We start from the raw sequence: 19,609 nt of genomic DNA on the forward strand, positions 1-19,609 counted from the left end.
GTGTGTGTGTGTGTGTGTGTGTGTGTGTGTGTGTGTGTGTGTGTTTGAGTGTTTGAGTGTGTGTGTGTGTTTGAGTGTGTGTGTGTGTGTGTGTGTTTGAGTGTGTGTGTGTGTGTGTGTGTGTGTTTGAGTGTGTGTGTGTGTGTGTGTGTGTGTGTGTGTGTGTGTGTGTGTGTGTGTGTGTGTGTGTGTGTGTGTGTGTGTGTGTGTGTGTGTGTGTGAACAAGATTTCAGACCCTCAGGAACCTTGGCCTGCTTCCAATATGGAGGGTAATGTTGTGGTGTTAGGTGTCATCTGTGAAAGGCATCCTCTCTGACATAACAACAAACTTTCGCTCCATGTTGCAACAAGCAACAAGACACAGCACGCAGGGCATACACACATTGAAGTGTAGATTCAAGAAAACTAGCACAAGACATAGCTTAAACAAACAGACAGTTCAGTTCTTCACAAAACATAGCCGTAGGTCTGTACATTAGCACAAATGTACTGGAAATTCAAGACTCTGACAAGTGCACACATCATTAAACACCTGTTGAAGTCACATACGGTATGCAAAACACCCATCTCAACGTCACCGGTGAAGAGGTGACTCCGGGATGCTGGCCTTCAAGGCAGAGTTCCTCTGTCCAGTGTCTGTGTTCTTTTGCCCATCTTAAAATTTCTTTTTATTGGCCAGTCTGAGATATGGCTTTTTCTTTGCAAGTCTGCCTAGAAGGCCAAAAATCCGGAGTCTCCTCTTCACTGTTGATGGTGAGACTGGTGTTTTGCGGGTACTATTTAATGAAGCTGCCAGTTGAGGACTTGTGAGGTGTCTGTTTCTCAAACTAGACACTCTAATGTACTTGTCCTCTTGCGCAGTTGTGCACCGGGGCCTCCCACTCCTCTTTCTATTCTGGTGAGAGGCAGTTTGCGCTGTTCTGTGAAGGGAGTAGTACACAGCGTTGTACCAGATCTTCAGTTTCTTGGCAATTTCTCGCATGGAATAGCCTTCATTTCTCAGAACAAGAATAGACTGATGAGTTTTAGAAGAAAGTTCTTTGTTTCTGGCCATTTTGAGCCTGTAATCGAAGAGGCTCAATGTTAGTGTACACCTGTTGTTTACCAAGCATGGGACAAATAATATCTGATTGATTTGATTTACAGTGCATTCGGAAAGTATTCAGACCCCTTGATTTATTCCACATTTTGTTACAGAATAAGGCTGTAATGTATTAAAAATGTTTTGTTTTTTCCCCGCTCATCAATCTACACACACTACCCCATAATGACAAAGCAAAAAAAAATAGAGAAAAAAATAAAATAACTGAAAGATCACATTTACATAAGTATTCAGACCATTTACTCGGTGCTTTGATAAAAAGCACCTTTGGCAGTGGTTACAGCCCCGATGGTATGGCTTTACAAGCTTGGCACCTGTATTTAGGGAGTTTCTCCCATTCTTTTCTGCAGATCCTCTCAAGCTCTGTCAGGTTGGATGGGAAGCGTCGCTGCACAGCTATTTTCAGGTCTCTCCAGAGATGTTTGATTGGGTTCAAGTCCGGGCTCTGGCTGGGCCACTCTAGGACATTCAAAGACTTGTCCTGAAGCAACACCTGCATTGTCTTGGCTGTGTGCTTAGGGTCATTGTCCTGTTGGAAGGGGAACCTTCGCCCCAGTCTGAGGTCCAGAGTCCTCTAGAGCTTGGTTTTCATCAAGGATCTCTGTGTACTTTGCTCCATTCATCTTTGCCTCGATCCTGACTAGTCTCCCAGTCCCTGACGCTGAAAAACACTCCCTCAGCATATTGCTGCAAACACCATGCTTCACCGTAGGGATGGTGCCAGGTTTCTTCCAGACGTGACAATTGGCATTCTGGCCAAATAGTTATTAGTTTCAACAGACCAGAGAATCTTGTTTCTCATGTTCTGAGATTCTTTAGGTGCCTTTTGGCAAACTTCAAGCTGTCATGTGCCTTTTACTGAGGAGTGGCCACTCTACCATAAGGACCTGATTGGTGGAGAGCTGCAAAGATGGTTGTCGTTCTGAAAGGTTCTCCCATCTCCACAGAAGCACTCTAGAGGTTTGTCAGTGTGACCATCGGGTTTTTTGTCACCTCTCTGACCAAGGCCCTTCTCCCCCGATTGCTCAGTTTGGCCAGGCTGCCAGCTCTAGGAAGAGTCTTGGTGGTTCCAAACTTCTTTCATTTAAGTATGATGGAGGCCTTTGTGTTCTTGGAGACCTTCAATGCTGCAGAATTGTTTTGGTACCCTTCCTCAGATCTGTGCCTCGACACAATCCTGTCTCTGAGCTCTACGGACATTCCCTTCGACCTCATGGCTTGGTTTTTTCTCTGACATACACTTTCGACTGTGGGACCTTATATAGACAGGTGTGTGCTTTTCCAAATCATGTCCAATCAATTGAATTTACGTCAGGTGGACTCAAATCAAGTTGTAGAAACATCTCAAGGATGATCAATGGAAATTGGATGCACCTGAGCTCAATTTTGAGTCTCATAGCGAAGGGTCTGAATACTATATATCTATTTTTAATTTTTAAATACATTTGCACAAAAAAAAAAAACGATTCGCTTTATCATTATGGAGTATTTTGTGTAGATTGCAGAGGGTAAAAAATACATTGAGAATAAGGCTGTATGGTAACAAAATGAGGAAAAAGTCAAGGGGTCTGAATAATTTCCGAAGGCACTGTACATGTAGGCTACGTACAAATGTATAAACTCAACACACTCATAGGGTTCACATAATTAAAGCCTGGTACAACATATACTGTACATAGGCAAACACACACACATAAAACAAACACTCAGTCAAGGGCCATGGTCACCAGCTTGCATAACTTGTCAGGAGTGGGAGCAAGGGTAGAGGAGGGGAGTGCAGTGGGCGCTGACAGAGATTACTTGTCCCTGGCACAGATCACTGAGTCTGGAGTCACTAGCTGAGGCTTTCAAAAACATTCACTGCCCATTGGCTGCTCAAATGCTGCATTCAGACTGAACCCATTTGATTGGCCAGTTTGGGTCGAGTGGCATTGAAAGCCACTCCCACTGAAGGAAGAATGAATAAAATATAGGGAGGGGGAGGGGAGAGTGGGGGACTATGACATTTAAAGCGACAGTACTCTTAATGATATGATGGAATATTACCACTGGACAATCAAGTTATTACTGTTGTGTCATTACACATATATAACATTTATTTTGTGAACATATGTTCCTTATTCATGTGTTATTCAATTAATATAGGCCTAGAGAGGAAGGCAGATTGAAAACTTTATTTGGGTTAAGGTTATATTTTGTTTTAGCTGTTTCATCGCTGGACTGAAGCTTGCTGGTCCACATTCAGGCCAACTGTAAAGAATGTTTCACACATGAGAGTTTGATCAAGAATTTAGTTGCAATTCAATATTTTAAATGCAAAAATGTTGGTATCTTCAGGGGGCAGAAGAAGAGTCAAAACAATTTTCTCTGATTGTTTTATATAACCAGAGAGATATTTTATTTGTCCTGCTATCTCTTAGTAATTAGTAATGATGACAGTGGATTTCCTGTTATGCTGTCAAACAGCTTTCATCACATTATTGGTCTCACCCATCCTTACACACAGTCACTCTGTAGGCCATTCATAGTTCTAGGACCAGTTTCTCCTCCCTGCCACTGGCGCCACCAGTCGTAAACATTTGGAGGGGAAACAAAACACGGACCTTAGATCAGCTTCTAAGGGCAACTTTATTCTACTCCACCAGAGCATGTTGACAGCTTTGAGTCCGACTACGCAAAAACCATACCCAACCCCCACTGTGTTACCAAGAGGCCCGGCTTGGATCTTGTGTAATATTCCGATTGGCCGTCGGTTCTTGGGGGCGTGGAAATGGGCGTCACTGGAAGTATTGTGATATCACAATCAGCTGTTTTGTACGTTCTACATTCTGATCCGAGGATCAGCTGGAGGAAGCAATAACAGAGGGAAAATCTGCAGGGGAAAAAATCGAGCAAGAGGGAAAAAACTGCAGATGTTATACTCTGAACATCAAGTGTAAATTCAAGTTTTACACGAAGCCCCTTCTTCTGCGAAGAAAGCCTTTTTTTTATTTTGTATTATGGTGTTTTAACTACCTCACTTAAAAGGCAACCTAAAGCTATGCTTTAAGAATTATTGACGTTTCTACTTTGTGTGAGATCATCACGTTTACAATTTGAAATATATTGCTAATACAGGTAAGCTATTAAATCTACTTTGCTGTTGTGTTTTGTGCTTTCTGAAAGGCAAACTGTGTAAGCTTGCAGGGTATCAGGCTACGTCTGCCACTGACGCCTGTATAGCTATCTCTGATGATGCATAGCCTATCTCATAACAGCAGGTGAAGAAAATGCGAATTAGGTTGTGTTATAAACAGAATCATTCTGAAACAAAACAATCTACATTACGACGGAATTCATCCATTGTAGTAGTGGCTGTCACCGAGGAAAATACATTAGTTCCGCATGAAATTAATTATCGACTGTTATGCATCCTAGACATCCGTTTATAGGTCAATGACGTTTTGATGGCTTCCATAAATTGATGCTTTTACGGAAACGTCGACGTCCGGTTTATGATCTCTCAGAATATGAAAATTATGTTTACATAAAACCTGTCCTTGTTTTTCACCAAACGCTGGGGTGTTGTGTCGAGTGAAGACGATGGGGGGTATTTTTGAATTGTGCCTTTCTCTCTTCCTCAGTGCTAATGTAGGCCTATGTATGGATTTTGAACGACCTCGATATTATAATTGATTCCTTCGCATCAGTCCTATACTGGTGAGCCTATCTGTCATTGCCATGACCCTTCAGCTATATCCATAGCCGTGTCACAGACTCGGAGCTTACACGGATAATTCATGTTTAACCTGACCGCTATCGACAATGACTTATTCTGGGCCCTATTTTTCTTGTCGTCGGTGACATTGGGAAGATTTTTGTAATCCAAATTAATTTATATCTGGCTTTAAATCAAATGTACACTGCTTGCTGTCGGACCCATAAAAGAATAAAACAAATGTTTTTCTTTCTTTTTCTCTCTCTCTCATCGGCATCTGTCAATGTGGTTGTTTAACTCGAAACAAAGCAGTTAAGGATGTTGAATCATTCCTTTATTTATTAACAATGCTTGGGGTTTATTCTTACTTTTGCATCCGAACAATTGCAGTTGAAATACATAAATAATTATTTGACGGCACCAGAATTGGTCCTTTTCTATTCGCCGCTGTTCTTCTTTCCTTTTCCTCGACTGAAGTCGGCTGAACCAGCAGCATCAGTGACGTAAGAGTCCTTCGTCATGCAAGCGCATAGGAGGTATTTATGTTGTTTTCGCGAAGCCACGCCCATCTCCCTCAGCTCCTCCCTCTGTTTAAACGGCCTTCTGACTGCCATGAGCAGAGAAATTATGAGCGCATCTGGGAATAGCAGAGCAACAGAGCGCTTTTGTTTTGTAGAATTAGGAAGAAAAAATGAAATATATAATTGTCTATATCTGGTCTTTACCTATTTGCTATGAGCTTATACTGGTTTATAACCAGTTTATAACCAGTGGATCAGGGTGAAAAACACAAAAAGCATAAAAGTAATATGCATTTGTACACTGATTTAACACGTATTATTATATCAAATCAAAGTTTATTTGTCACGTGCGCCGAATACAACAGACCTTACAGTGAAATGCTTACTTACAGGCTCTAACCAATAGTGCAGAGAAGGGGGGAACAAAGTATGTGTGTGTGTGTGTGTGTGTAGGTAAGTAAAGAAATAAAACAACAGTAAAAAGACAGTTGAACATTTTGGCTATGTAGAATAAATGATTAACTCAACAGGTACCTGGCAGAGCTGTAATGACCATACCATATGCCATTAGTTTTGAATAACACATTTTTGCACGTGGGTTCAATCGCCATTCTACACCATTTACTGTAAGGTTATGTTTCCTTTTAGAATGAATTAAACCAGTCACCAGTGCTGTCACAATGGAATCTTTATAACCACAAGTAATAATTGAACAGGTACAGTAAACATTGTGATGTCATCCAGAGGATAAATGCCTTGTGTTGGTCTATCATATTTCCCCCTTAGTTTATACAGGGCAAAAATATGGGAAATCTCTCGACATTTTCCTTGGATACATTTCCAATGTATTTTTTTCCTGTTTTCCCCAAACATCAGTCCTTATATGGACCACCTGAGGCATGAGAGACCACTGCTGGCTGTTTAATGATGTTTCCAATATGTTCCAGTGCTGTTCTTATCCCTGGTGTCGTCTGTCTGTCCCAGTAGACAGAATGGTATATTTATACACCAGGCAGATAATACTGAATTAGCATCACAGCTGACTGATAGCATTTGCTTATCAAGGAGACTGAATGGTGCTTGACACAGTTCCTTCAAAGGAAGTGTGTTTGTGTGTGTTTATGACTTGGGAACTCATTAAAAAGTGGCCCTGGGACAGTTTAATATTCTTAGAAAGATTCAAAGTGGGTAAACTCACGTAAATACATTTTTTAAATAAATGTTTTATCTCGCATCATCCTGTGACTTCAGTAAGCCTTAAGGAATGCATGAAAAACAGTCAAGACGGGAGCTGATCAACAGACTCCTCTATGTCCTCTGCAACATCTCTCATATCTCCACCTAAACCATCAACATTAATGGTAGCCTATGGCTTTATTTTACGAGCCTTCTTATGACGTTTTATATTTGCCTTATAAACATATGCAGCCACACATAAACCATTACAAAACTGTATAATGCAATGATAAGACAGAAGCTAGAAGTCCGAATGAACTTTCTTAGCAGTAGGTTTTTATAGTAATAGAATAAGGCTTTGTTTTATCCTCTCTACAATCACATCACACTGGCTGAATCAACATTGTTTCCACGTCATTTTATTAAAATGACATTGAACCATAGACTTTGAATTGATGTCTGTTTACATCCCTGTTTTGAGAAAGGCAGCATTACTTTCTTCTTGGCTGCTTTCCTGACAGGATCGTTTCTGACAAAATGTCTAGTAAATGTGATCATTTCTGTGTGTGTTTCTCTTCTTAGCGTGAGACTCCTGTGTCCTCCTGTCGGCTCCTGGTGTCAGTGTCACCATGGCAACCGTCCAAATAAGCAGGAAGTGTCGCTTTCCACCCATGCGTAACATATGTCCCTCTCCTTCTTCATCGCGCTCCTTTCCTTTCATTTATCTCCCTCACCTCATTGTACACCTTTCTCCCTCTCTCTACCTCCTCTGTTTTTATCCATACCTGTAGCCCAATTGCTATATCTTTCTAGTCCTCTCCTACACCTCTCTCCTTTCCTCTTCTCCCCTTACATTAATCTCTCACTTTTCATTTGTCTCTCTTCCTCCTTCCTCTTTATAACGCCCCCCCCTCTTTTATCTAATTTTAGAAAGTACACCCTGTCAGATCAGAGAGGTCAGTGTTCCGTCATACCGTCCAGTAGCCTCTGCAGGAATGATATGTCTCTCTGATATCCAATATCTCCCTCCATGGTTAAATACAGGGACAGAAGAGTGCAGGCTCTAGTGGCTCAGTTGGTTAGAGTATGAGGCTTGCAATATCAGGGATGTAGGTTCGATCCCCAGATGACCTATGAAGTGTCTAAACTTTTTGTATATAATATTATACTGTATTTGTTATTTTTTTACTGTCTTTGTGTTACTCCTTCCCCCTAGACTCCAGGCCCGGATTACGACCCGAGTTAAGCATGCGTAAATTTAACTTTTCTCTCTATGCGTATTCTGACCTTGAACTTAAGCATGGGTCTAGCGAACCTGCCGGTTCCAGGTGGAAAAAATGTGTACTTAATTTTTTCATATAGAAATAAGAGCATTCTCCATGCACTGTAATTTCTGAATGGATAAGAGTTAGGTAAATGCATAATCTGTTTGGAGAAGGGGATTGTAAATACACACATCAATTGTTTTAAGTGATTTTTACTTATGATCCCTGGAGACGAATGTGATACCAGTGATATGGAAGCTAACTGAAAAGCATGTCAACATGACATGTCTTGCTGCCCCTTTCCCACAGTGAAATAGGTTACAAACACACCAAGACAGCCTTGAGGAGGGCACAAAAATGTCTTTCCCCCTCAGGAGATTGAAAAGAATAGGCATGGGTCCCCAGATCCTCAAAAAGTTTTACAGCTGAACCATTGAGAGCATCCTGACCTGGTATGACAACTGCTCGGCATCCGACCGTAAGGCGCAACAGAGGGTAGTGCGTACTGCCCAGTACATCACTGGGGCCAAGCTTCCTGCCATCCTCGACCTTTATACTAGGCGGTGTCAGAGGAAGGCCCAAAACATTGTCAAAGACTCCAGTCACCCAACTCATAGCCTGCTCTCTACGGCAAGCGGTACCGAAGCGCCAAGTCTAGGTCCAAAAGGCTCCTTAAATGCTTCTACCCCCAAGCCTTAAGACTGCTGAACAATTCATCAAATTCCCCCTCCCCCCTTGTTTTGACATGCTGCTACTCACTGTTTATTATCTATGCATAGTCACATTACCCCAACCTACATGTACAAATTACCTCAATTACCTGTATCCTCACACATTGACTCGGTACCGGTACGGTATACAGCCTCGTTATTGTTATTTTACTGCGTAACTTTTACATTTTTTACTATAGTGTATTTAGTAAAAAAAATGTATTCTACATTCTTAAAACGACATTGTTGTTTAAGGGCTTGTAAGTAAGCATATTAGGGTAAGGTCTACACCTGTTGTATTCGACGCATGTGACCTTTTTTGTGTGATTTGATAAATAGCTGTGCCATCGTTCTGAATTTGAATTGTGTGCCCTCATAATTTGCATGGATGAAAGTTGGACACCCAAGCTATAGGCTTCTGTAGGGCTGAACCTAGGCTTCTGTAGGGATGAACCTAGGCTTCTGTAGGGCTGAACCTAGGCTTCTGTAGGGATGAACCTAGGCTTCTGTAGGGATGAATCTAGGCTTCTGTAGGGATGAACCTAGGCTTCTGTAGGGCTGAACCTAGGCTTCTGTAGGGCTGAACCTAGGCTTCTGTAGGGATGAACCTAGGCTTCTGTAGGGATGAATCTAGGCTTCTGTAGGGATGAACCTAGGCTTCTGTAGGGATGAACCTAGGCTTCTGTAGGGATGAACCTAGGCTTCTGTAGGGCTGAACCTAGGCTTCTGTAGGGCTGAACCTAGGCTTCTGTAGGGATGAACCTAGGCTTCTGTAGGGATGAACCTAGGCTTCTGTAGGGCTGAACCTAGGCTTCTGTAGGGCTGAACCTAACGAATTTGCAGTTGAAGTTGGAGGTTTACATACACTTAGGTTGGAGTCATTAAAACTAATTTTTTAACCACTCCACAAATTTCTTGTTAACAAATTATAGTTTTGGCAAGTTGGTAAGGACATCTACTTTGTGCATGACACAAGTAATTTTTTCAACAATTGTTTAGAGACAGATTATTTCACTTATAGTTCATTGTATCACATTTCCAGTGGCTCAGAAGTTTACATGCACAAAGCTGACTGGGCCCTGACCTCAATCCTATAGAAGATTTGTGGGCAGAACTGAAAAAGCGTGTGCGAGCAAGGAGGCCTACAAACCTGACTCAGTTACACCACCTCTGTCAGGAGGAATGTGCCAAAATTCACCCAACTGATTGTGGGAAGCTTGTGGAAGGTTACTCGAAACGTTTGACCCAAGTTAAACAATTCAAAGGCAATGCTACCAAATACTAATTGAGTGTGTACACTTCTGACCCACTGGGAATGTGATGAAGGAAATAAAAGCTGAAATAAATCATTATCTCTACTATTATTCTGATATTTCACATTCTTAAAATAAAGTGGTGATCCTAACTGACCTAAGAGAGATCATTTGTATTAGGATTAAATGACAGGAATTGTGAAAAACTGAGTTTAAATGTATTTGGCGAAGGTGCATGTAAACTTCCGACTTCAACTGTATGTATGCACTTTAGAATGTTTTAATTATAGCCTATGGCCGGGCTTTTCTTAGCTTTATTTTACCATTTGTATCATGTATAATATTAGCCACTATTGGAGCCACCATCAGTAATACCCACATAGATGTATAACTGTCACTTGCACTGTTCGTTTTCTTACATTTTGTACCATTCCGTTCCGTTTACCGTTCATTCCTCTGTCACATCCGTGCAAGTTGTTCCTGAGGGTCACTAGCATTAGTGGATCATATTAGGCTAACGTTCAATAATTTGGGACATGTAGCCTATTCGAATCGTTATGGAACTCAGACCACACATAGCAGGTTAAACCTAGAGCCAGCCTTGCGCACGGTTCACGACGACTGGACCGTTGTCATACAGTTTCATGATTAGTGAGAATTGGGGTAGATTTATTTCAACACCTATTGTACACTTTTTTCCACATTCCAACATTTCATGGTTTGAACTTGAATGTGACAATTTTCAGGATGAATCAAACCCCTGTATTTTTTTGTGCGTAAAGGCTCTCCAAACCTGTCTTTTTTAATGATTCATGCATACTTTCCTAACCCTAAAATGTGCCAAAATAATCTACAAGATCAGAGTATTTTTAAATCTACCAGTTGGTGCAGAAATGGAGACGAAGATGGATAGATGGGTTGGTTGTTTAGCAACAAACCACCCGCTCACAACCGTCGGGCAAAACAGATGAGGTTGGCTTTGACTGTTGACAACATGTAAACTGTATTTCTTCTCCAATGTTTATTGAAAACATGAATACATTTACACAATGACCACTTGTTGTCTCTCGAATATATCGTTGAAGTTGTTGGCTAGCTAGCTAGCAATCAATAACAAGATTAAACAAGCTGAAACGAGCGACTTGCGATTTTCCACATGGCAGCTTGTTGTCATTCTTGCTAGTAATCTGGCCACCCAGAATCACAACGACAGGCGCGCTGAATTACATGTATTCAACGCGCGCAATGGAAGCACCGTTATATGCATAAGGTAAGTCTGCAAACCAACTACTGAGAAGTGTGTAAGAAAGAAAGGCGTACTTTTCCTTAATCGGAATCGGGTCCCTCCCGTCTTCTCTCGGTAGTCCATCAGGCCTAAACCCATTCTGTTGTTCACTATAGCAGTAGCACAGGGGGAGGGTGTCACGCCATTGTTCCTCAGGAACAGCCTGGCTGCGTCTCCTTATTCTGCAATAGCTTCCCTTCCCTTAATCAAATGTCCTTCATTACAACCCAATTCAAAGAACTCATGTGAAATAAGCAATTTATCTGTTTGCATTTGTGTCTGACAGATTCTAACTGCATGCATACATTTTATGATCCTATTGAGAAAAGACTATTGTGATTGTTTACGATATGTTGCGCTTATTAAGCTATTTACTTGTTATTCATTTCGGAATTACATTACAATTACCCAATAGCTTCACATTTTCCAACTTCTGTTGAATTCTTTGAAGTACAGTAAGCACCACAATGTGCGCACTGTTGTTACGGCATAATTTGCTAGTAGATTGAAGACAAATTGACCAGCAGAAACAGAACCGTAAAACTGTTACTGTCTCCAGTCAGCCAGTATGACCCAGACAAACCTTCTCCCTCTGTCTACCTCAGAAGTAGACAGAGATAACTGCATCTCAATACTCTAGTGCCTTCCTCTCCTCATCTCCTTCCCTTCATATGCACTGATCTGAGGACACAGAACAGGTGAAAGCATTATAAGTGGATGCCTACTGTGCATTTGCTTTCAGTTTACTGGTCAATTTCTTTCAGATGAGTGCGGGTGAAGGGAAGGAGATGAGGATGAGGTGAGGAAAACATGTGAGACTGTTGAGATGCAGCCAACCTATCACACTTTCTAATCTTCTCCTCATAAATGGTTCCTTGACCAACATGATTAAAGTAGCCCTGGAACAGAAAGGCTCTTTTTGTTCAGTTCTGTTCACGTGATTTCGCCACATACACTTCATGGCCAAAAGTATGTGGAAACCTGCTCGTCGAACATCTCATTCCAAAATCATGGGTATTAATATGGAGTTGGTCCCCCCTTTGCTGCTACAACTGCCTCCACTCTTTCTGGAAGACTTTCCACTAGATGATGGAACATTGCTGCAGGGACTTGCTTTCATTCAACCACAAGAACATTAGTGAGGTCGCGCACTGATGTTAGGCGATTAGGCCTTGCTCGCAGTTGGCATTCCAATTCATTCAAAAGGTGTTCGATGGGGTTGAGGTCAGGAATCTGTGCAGGCCAGTCAAGTTCTTCCACACCGATCTTGACAAACTATTTCTGTGTGGACCTCGCTTTGTACACGGGGCCATTGTCATGCTGAAGCAGGAAAGGGCCCTCCCCAAACTGTTGCCACAAAATTGGAAGCACAGAATTGTCTAGAATGTCATTGAATGCTGTAGTGTTAAGATTTCCCTTCACTGGAACTAAGAGCCCGAGCCCGTACCAAGAAAAACAGCCCCAGACCATTATTCCTCCTCCACCAAACTTTACAGTTGGCACTGCATTCGGACAGGTAGTGTTTTCCTGGCATCCGCCAAACCCAGATTCGTCCGTCGGACTGCCAGATGGTGAAGCGTGATTCATCACTCCACTGCTCCAGAGTCCAATGGAGGCGAGCTTTGCACCACTCCAGCCGATGCTTGGCATTGCGCATGGTGATCTTAGGTGTGTGTGATGCTGCTTGGAAACCCATTTCATGATGCTCCCGACGAACAGTTCTTGTGCTGACGTTGCTTCCAGAGGCAGTTTGGTACTCGGCATTGAGTGTTGCAACCGAAAACAGACGATTTTTATGCACTATGCGCTTCAGCACTCAGCGGTTCCGTTCTGTGAGCTTGTGTGGCCTACCACTTCACGGCTGAACTGTTGTTGCTCCTAGACATTTCCACTTCACAATAACAGCACTTACAGTTGATGGGGGAAGCTCTAACAGGGCAGAAATTTGACAAACTAACTTGGAAAGATGCCACGTTGAAAGTCACTGAGCTTCAGTAGGGGCCATTTTACTGCCAGTGTTTGTCTATGGAGATTGCATGGTGGTGTGCTCAATTGTATACACCTGTCAGCAATAGCTGTTGCTGAAATAGTCAAGTCCACCATTTTTGGCCATATCGTGTATCTCCTTCATCTCGCTTTTTACTACTTTGTGATTCGCAACGCTGCTTTCTAATGTTCCTCACCACTTGTTCCCATTGTCTTTGGATTTGTAATCTAAATATTTTCTTGCTGTTATTAATAGTCTCTCCTGTCTTTCTTTTGTCTCCCCACAGGCCTTTGCAGCGATACCAAGTAAAACCTTACATTTGCACTAAGGAAGCCTGTCGAGTCCTGTAAGAAAATCAACCTACGAGATCAAGACAAGAAAAGGGTTGAAGCAAAGAGAGGCCAAGAAAACCGTGCTCACTTTCCTGACCTGGCAACTGTTTGACAAAGCGAAAGGAGAAATAACTAACTAAATAAGGCAACAAAAATACTTAATAAGTAGCAAAAACACACAAAGGCAGCTAGCTATACCTTGAGAACTACAACTATACACAGAACCTGACTTCAGCGATCCCTGACCCTTGACTTTTTACCCATTGACGTGTACCCGACCAACCGGCCTAGCCATGTTCCAAGCTCTGAGCAGCCTGTTCTTCGGGGAGGTGGAGGAGGTGGCCGCAGAGATCAAGGGGCCCAACCCCTGTGTGACCGACGCTGATGAGGAAGGATGGATGCTGGTCAACCTGCCCGGTGAGTCCTCCCTTAGGGATAGTTGGAAGGGGTTGGAAGTGGAGAGGGAAATGGTAGTCACTAGATGGCCATGCCAGAATGGACAGAAGTGAGGATATTGACGGTACTGTTGAGCATGTACATCAGCTGTTCGTTTTCTAAGGTCAAAGGTTTTGGTGATTTGTGGTCAGCACTTCAGTCCTCTCTAGTGTGGCCATATAGTGATGGGGGTGTGGGGGCTAATATATTGTTTAAAATCTCCATAAAAGGGAATCTGAATAGTTTAGAGGCCACATCTCAAACTAAATATATAAGCCCCAATGAAACACATCACAAAACAGTCAGTACAACAATACTGTCACTGACATGACCAAGCGGTTAGAGGGTCGAAGTAACTAATTATATTATTCCTATTTTTATGTTTTGTGTTTCTTTACCCTTTCTTCTCCCCCCTCTCCAATTTTATTTAAATATCCTGACATTTCTCACACTGGTGTGTGTGTGTGCGTGTGTGTACGTGTGTGTGCATGTGCTCCCCTTTTAATGACCCCACAACCTGCATGGCTTCTTCCTCTTTGCCTTCACCTTTCCCCCTAACCTACACCACCCTAAACATACACCCTACCTCAATTGGCCAACTCCTCCATGTCCCACCTTTACTCTGTTCTCAGGGGAAGCTGATTGTGCGATGCTAGTAGAGGGAGGGATAGAGGCGCCATCGATAGCACAGGCTCAAGCACAAAACAACCAATCAAATCACCCAGACACACCCACCAGAACTGAGTGCCCCGTCCCATCTCCAACCCCTCCCCCCCAATATCAGAATCGCCACAGAACACACAAAGCTTGTTCACGAGCGGCAACAGTGGCGCCATCAGATCCCCTCTCCACTCTCCCTTCTGCTAGCCCGTTAGCCACGGGCATCGTTACGCCCATATCCCTAAAAAGGCGGGCCAGGCTCTCCACCCCATCTGTGTCCCCTGGCAGTAGTGGGTCGGAGAGAGGCTGCATGGACGAGAGCTGGTTCGTTACCCCTCCCCCCTGTTTCACTGCAGAGGGAGCCACGGCCGAGACCAGCCCCATGGAGGATCTGCTTATAGAACACCCCAGCATGTCCGTCTACGTCTCCCCTAGCAACCTGTCCATGATCTCCAACGGCAACCTGTCCATCGTCGGGGAGGAGAGCATCACCAGCCTGACAGGCAGCATGAGGTGAGGACCGACCGACCAACACCTTATTATATCTTTGTCACCATGTAATAGATCTGGCACATAGCCACCGTTCTATGAGAGCTACATAACTGCTTGACTAATGTTCTATACTCCCACTTCCTCCAATTCCTCCCCTCCTCTAGCAGGGTGGCAGAACCAGCCGCTACCTCTGCCGTCCATAATACCATGCCCACCAGGGTGACCCGAGGAGCCGCTGCCCAGGCTGGTACCCTGGCCAAGGTGACCCAGGTGGCCAGGGTTCAGAGGGGCAAGGCCCGCACTGAGAGGCGCCACCTTGGACGCAACCGCATCCAGCGCCAGAACCGCACTAGGGAGCAGGTTCCCCGCCACGCAGCCCACGCTAGAAACACCTACCTGCACCAGCCCTGCCAGCGTAACATCTGCCACTGAGCTCCCAGGGGGAGCCATTTACTCTGAGGGCATTCGTGGTTATACTCCCCCTTACATACATACAGGTAGATTTATATGGACACACACACATATATACTCATGTAGACAAATATGTAAATACACATGCACACAACGTACACGCATCATTTACACATGCACACACAGCACATAGAGACTCTCTCTTTCACTAAATCACTCTCGCACACACACACACACACACACACACACACACACACACACACACACACACACACACACACTAATTGATTTACGTAGGCTACTGTGCCATGTTAGGCCCTAAACCCCAACCAAGCCCTCTAATAACTTAAGTCTATTGTTGTTAGCTGTCACATATAAACATTTTTGAAAAACTTGCAAAAAAATATTACTTAGCAACTAATATGTGTGTAAAACTATAAAAAGTTCCATCTACTCTCTGCATTTCAGTTAAAACACTCATCTCCTCTGTCTCTTCCTAGTGGAACTCCACCTATTTACTGTCATGGAATACATGGCCCTCTCTCCTTTGCAGCCGTCCTCATGCTTTTAATCAGGTTGGGGGACAGGCAGGCAAAGGAGGAGAAATTAAAGATGCTCACTCTCTTTCTGCGGGAACAAGCTTTTATAGGGAATCTTTATTAGATAGTACACCTGTGGACATGTAATGATTTTAGCCGTTGAGTATCTACGTAGCTATACTTGTTATAAATGAAGACAGGGAAAGGCAGCCCACAGGAAAAACATCTCATCTTGTCCTTTATTTGCCGTGTTTGAGTTACAAAACATTTTTTAATTAAAAAAATCTGTTCGCAAAAAGGAAGAGTATACCGTGTACATTACAGTGAGAGAGGAGAAAAACCAGAAGTGGTGTTTGTCTTCTTGTCCCAATGTGAGGGATGGAAGCAGGTAGAGGAAGGTGAAAGAAGTCAAAAACGATGAATTGGAGAGTTTAGATAGGATGACAGAGGAACCAGAGTAGATGTAGTTGACTGTGTAGTGTAGCTTTCTGGGCAACCAATAGTTCATTTTTAGAATGCCTAACTGGCTACTTTTACATATGTGGCTTGCCATCTGTGACTAAGACAAGTTTGCCAATGCAGAAACAAACAGGCACTCTTATCTCAAGTCAGGCAGACTTGCAAAGCAGGAAGCTGATTCCTTAATTTCCTAAACGTTTTTGTTCAACAACTACAACACGATCATGAAAGTAATTCAGAGCTGTCTGGTCATAAGAAGTCTAGTATAGCTAGCTTCAATGACTGTGCATAATTAACTGTGTATGTCCTGTGGAAATTACTTTGTTGGGACGTACCATAATGATATATGTAGGGGAACTAGCCAAGGGTTGCCTGTAGGTTACAAGGTATGACAGGCTAAAGTAGGTGCAAGGCGGTATAGATGGCAACTCTTTATTTTATTTTGGTTTGTTTGTTTGTCTGCTACTGTTATTAAGGTTATGGAGAAGGTAGGCCTGACCAATGCTCTCTGAATGATGTCTGTGACAGAAAAAGCCTGTTCCCTGCAGCCCCATAATGAGAGCACATCGTTTCATCCAAATAGCTGACAACCTAAAAACTTGGCCTAGTTTGACAGAATGACTGTGAAAGATTCACACTTTGAGGAGAATAGTATAAAAAAAAGAGAAAAAATCTATATACATTTGCTCAGCACACACATTGGGCTCCAAATGATGTTGTTGTGCTGTGATGCTTCTGCATTAAGACACCTCCCCCCTAACTAAATATTAATCAAGTGACAACCTTACCCATGAAAAGACAAACAGGGAAATAGATAACATCGACCAATCCCTTTTCACTTCACGTCATTCAGTGACAACAGGGTAATCATGGTAGGAGACTCGGGGTGAACACACACACACACACACACACACGATGTCCACCGGGCTGATACTGCTCAGTGTTGCTAGTAAAGACTAGCTCAAGGACAGTGAATTAGTTATGAGTGACCCTTTACCTTCTACACCCACTCCCTGGCCTCCTAATAGCACATCCAGCCGTAACAGTGTCCCCCACCTTAAGATCTAGCTTACTGAGATGTATTCAACTACAATAGTAAACTATGGTGCTGAAGTGTATATGACTATATACTAAAGTTTGTAAATGATTTGAGACATGGATGTAAGTTTGCACTGTCATACATTTTGGTGAGTCAAAGTTTTAGCTGTGTGATGTCTTTTATTCTCCTTTGGGATGTTTACTTTTTCTTTTTTGTTTTGTATCAAACCATCAAAGGTCTGTGAGAGTGTGAGAGGATGTGTGTTAAAAAAAAATACTTCAAAAGACAAATAATGATCAATTATTTTTCTTGTACATATTAGAATACAGGTTGTAATGCTCCTTGCCGTTAGGTGTCAAAGCGACTCAGGATTAGAGTCCTTAAAGTAGCTACCATCTTGACTGAGGACAAGACTGTCCCTGCCTCTTTCCTGAATAGGACAGTAAGGATGCATCTCAATAATCTAAAGTGGCATCCTATCCACTTATCCTTTCCTTAATCTACACTGAGATGTGACCAATTGAGATGTACCCTATTGGAGCGTTTGGGTTAGATGTGTTAAGTTCCAATTAGACACTGCCTTCTAGGGGGATAAAAGTGGAATGACTTGTAACGACACAGGATCATTTCATGCTGGCATCATCATAACACAACACATATTTCAAAGTATAAAGATGTATTTGTGGGAGCAGTGGATTTGTTCTCTAGATACAGTGAGAGTGAGGTGAGTAATTGTTCTCTAGATACAGTGAGAGTGAGGTGAGAAATTGTTCTTATTGTTTAGAATGTTCTGAACTAGAAACATTTATTTGTCCCTTCAATCACAAACCACCCTGTTCCACTCAACGTATCGCCAACTATCTTGTAAATTACTATATTTTATTTGAATGATCTACTAATATGATATAATTATTAATATTATGTATATTTATTTTCTGTTGCTGTTTTAAATGATGACTGTATGTAACTCTGTTTGATCCTATAAATGACGCAGTGTGTGGATTGCAGTAACGACTCACTCACACACACAGATACACACACATCTGGTCTCCATACTCCCTTAACCCCTAGGGTTTTCTGAACCTTATACTACAGTATCTCTGTGGTCACACTTCTCACTCACATGATGAAGACATTTTACAAAGAGAGAGGGGAGGGGGCCTATACATGAGAGACCATAGCTGTGTGTGTGTGTGTGTGTGTGTGTGTGTGTGTGTGTGTGTGTGTGTGTGTGTGTGTGTGTGTGTGTGTGTGTGTGTGTGTGTGTGTGTGTGTGTGTGTAACTCACCACCTCTAACAAGGCCTCACTGCGAGACTGTTTTTCTCTTTTTCTTGTTGTTCTTTTCCTTCTTTCCATCACCCTCTGACCTTTACGTCCATGTTATCTCCAAGTTGTTGTTTTCTGAGTATGTAGTGTGGGACTAATGAAAGGTGTGAGTTTAGGGTGGCAACCCGCCAATCACAGAGAGAGGGCGGGGCCACCAGGTGCACGTGTGTCTAGTGTGATATGAGAGTTGTGGGGGAGGGAGAGAGGAAGAAAGAGGGGATGTGACAGAGGATGGAGTAAGCAGATAGATTGAAAAAAAATCTGAAATGAAATGTATCAACAAAAAAAAAATTTGCTTGTATTTTTCCCCGTTTAGTTATTAGAACAGTTGTTCACCTGGTATGTTAATGTTTTAAAAGAAAGGGGGTTGATTGTGTGTGGATTATTTTTGTTCTGCTTTGCGCCCTAAAATGATGGCAGCTTTAAGATACTTTGGGGTTCACCCACGTACCATCTCAATGAGTACACCCCTCCCCAGTCAAAACAACTATTTATAGACATATAAAAAAGATTGGTGTATCTGATATCTATGGTGATCGTGCCTTTCACTATTTCTGCATGGTTTTTGTGATGTACTGAATTGTTCCATCCCTGAGTGGACAGTCAAGTCCATAGACAGTCAAGTCCATAGACAGTCAAGTCCATAGACAGTGAAGACCTATGCAACCACCAACGGATGGGTTAATACAACATCCATTCAGAAAAACGCAGGTACCACACAACAACAACAACAACAATAAACACTCAGGTTGACAACCTGAATCTCGTCTCGTCATTTACACCTGAAGGACTGGTTGGTCGGTGTGAGGACTGGGGGGGGGGGGGGGGGGTAGCTTGGGTGGGGGTAGGGGTGAGGACAGGGTAGTTTAGGTGGGTTTGGGATGAGGGTCACATGGGTGGGAAAGACAAATGGGTGGG

At 42.7% G+C, this 19,609-nt stretch overlaps 1 protein-coding gene across 4 annotated transcripts; it reads left to right on the top strand.

The window, feature by feature from the left end:
• Positions 1–3,927: 3,927 nt before the first annotated feature.
• Positions 3,928–19,062, top strand: LOC135527867 (tumor protein p53-inducible nuclear protein 2). 4 transcript variants are annotated; one of them, XM_064956483.1, is made up of 5 exons: positions 3,928–4,220; positions 5,970–6,037; positions 13,284–13,746; positions 14,397–14,937; positions 15,081–19,062. In XM_064956483.1, the coding sequence occupies exons 3-5, from the start codon at positions 13,623–13,625 to the stop codon at positions 15,346–15,348; spliced, it is 933 nt and encodes a 310-aa protein (XP_064812555.1). In that variant the 5' UTR covers positions 3,928–4,220; positions 5,970–6,037; positions 13,284–13,622; the 3' UTR covers positions 15,349–19,062. The 4 variants fall into 4 exon arrangements, with proteins under 4 accessions (XP_064812555.1, XP_064812554.1, XP_064812557.1 ...); XM_064956482.1 differs by lacking the exon at positions 5,970–6,037; XM_064956485.1 differs by lacking the exon at positions 5,970–6,037 and having other exon boundaries at positions 15,084–19,062.
• The last annotated feature ends 547 nt before the right edge of the window (positions 19,063–19,609 follow it).

The sequence above is a fragment of the Oncorhynchus masou genome, chromosome 33, assembly GCF_036934945.1.
Source record: "Oncorhynchus masou masou isolate Uvic2021 chromosome 33, UVic_Omas_1.1, whole genome shotgun sequence".
NCBI classification, from domain to species: Eukaryota; Metazoa; Chordata; class Actinopteri; order Salmoniformes; family Salmonidae; genus Oncorhynchus; species Oncorhynchus masou.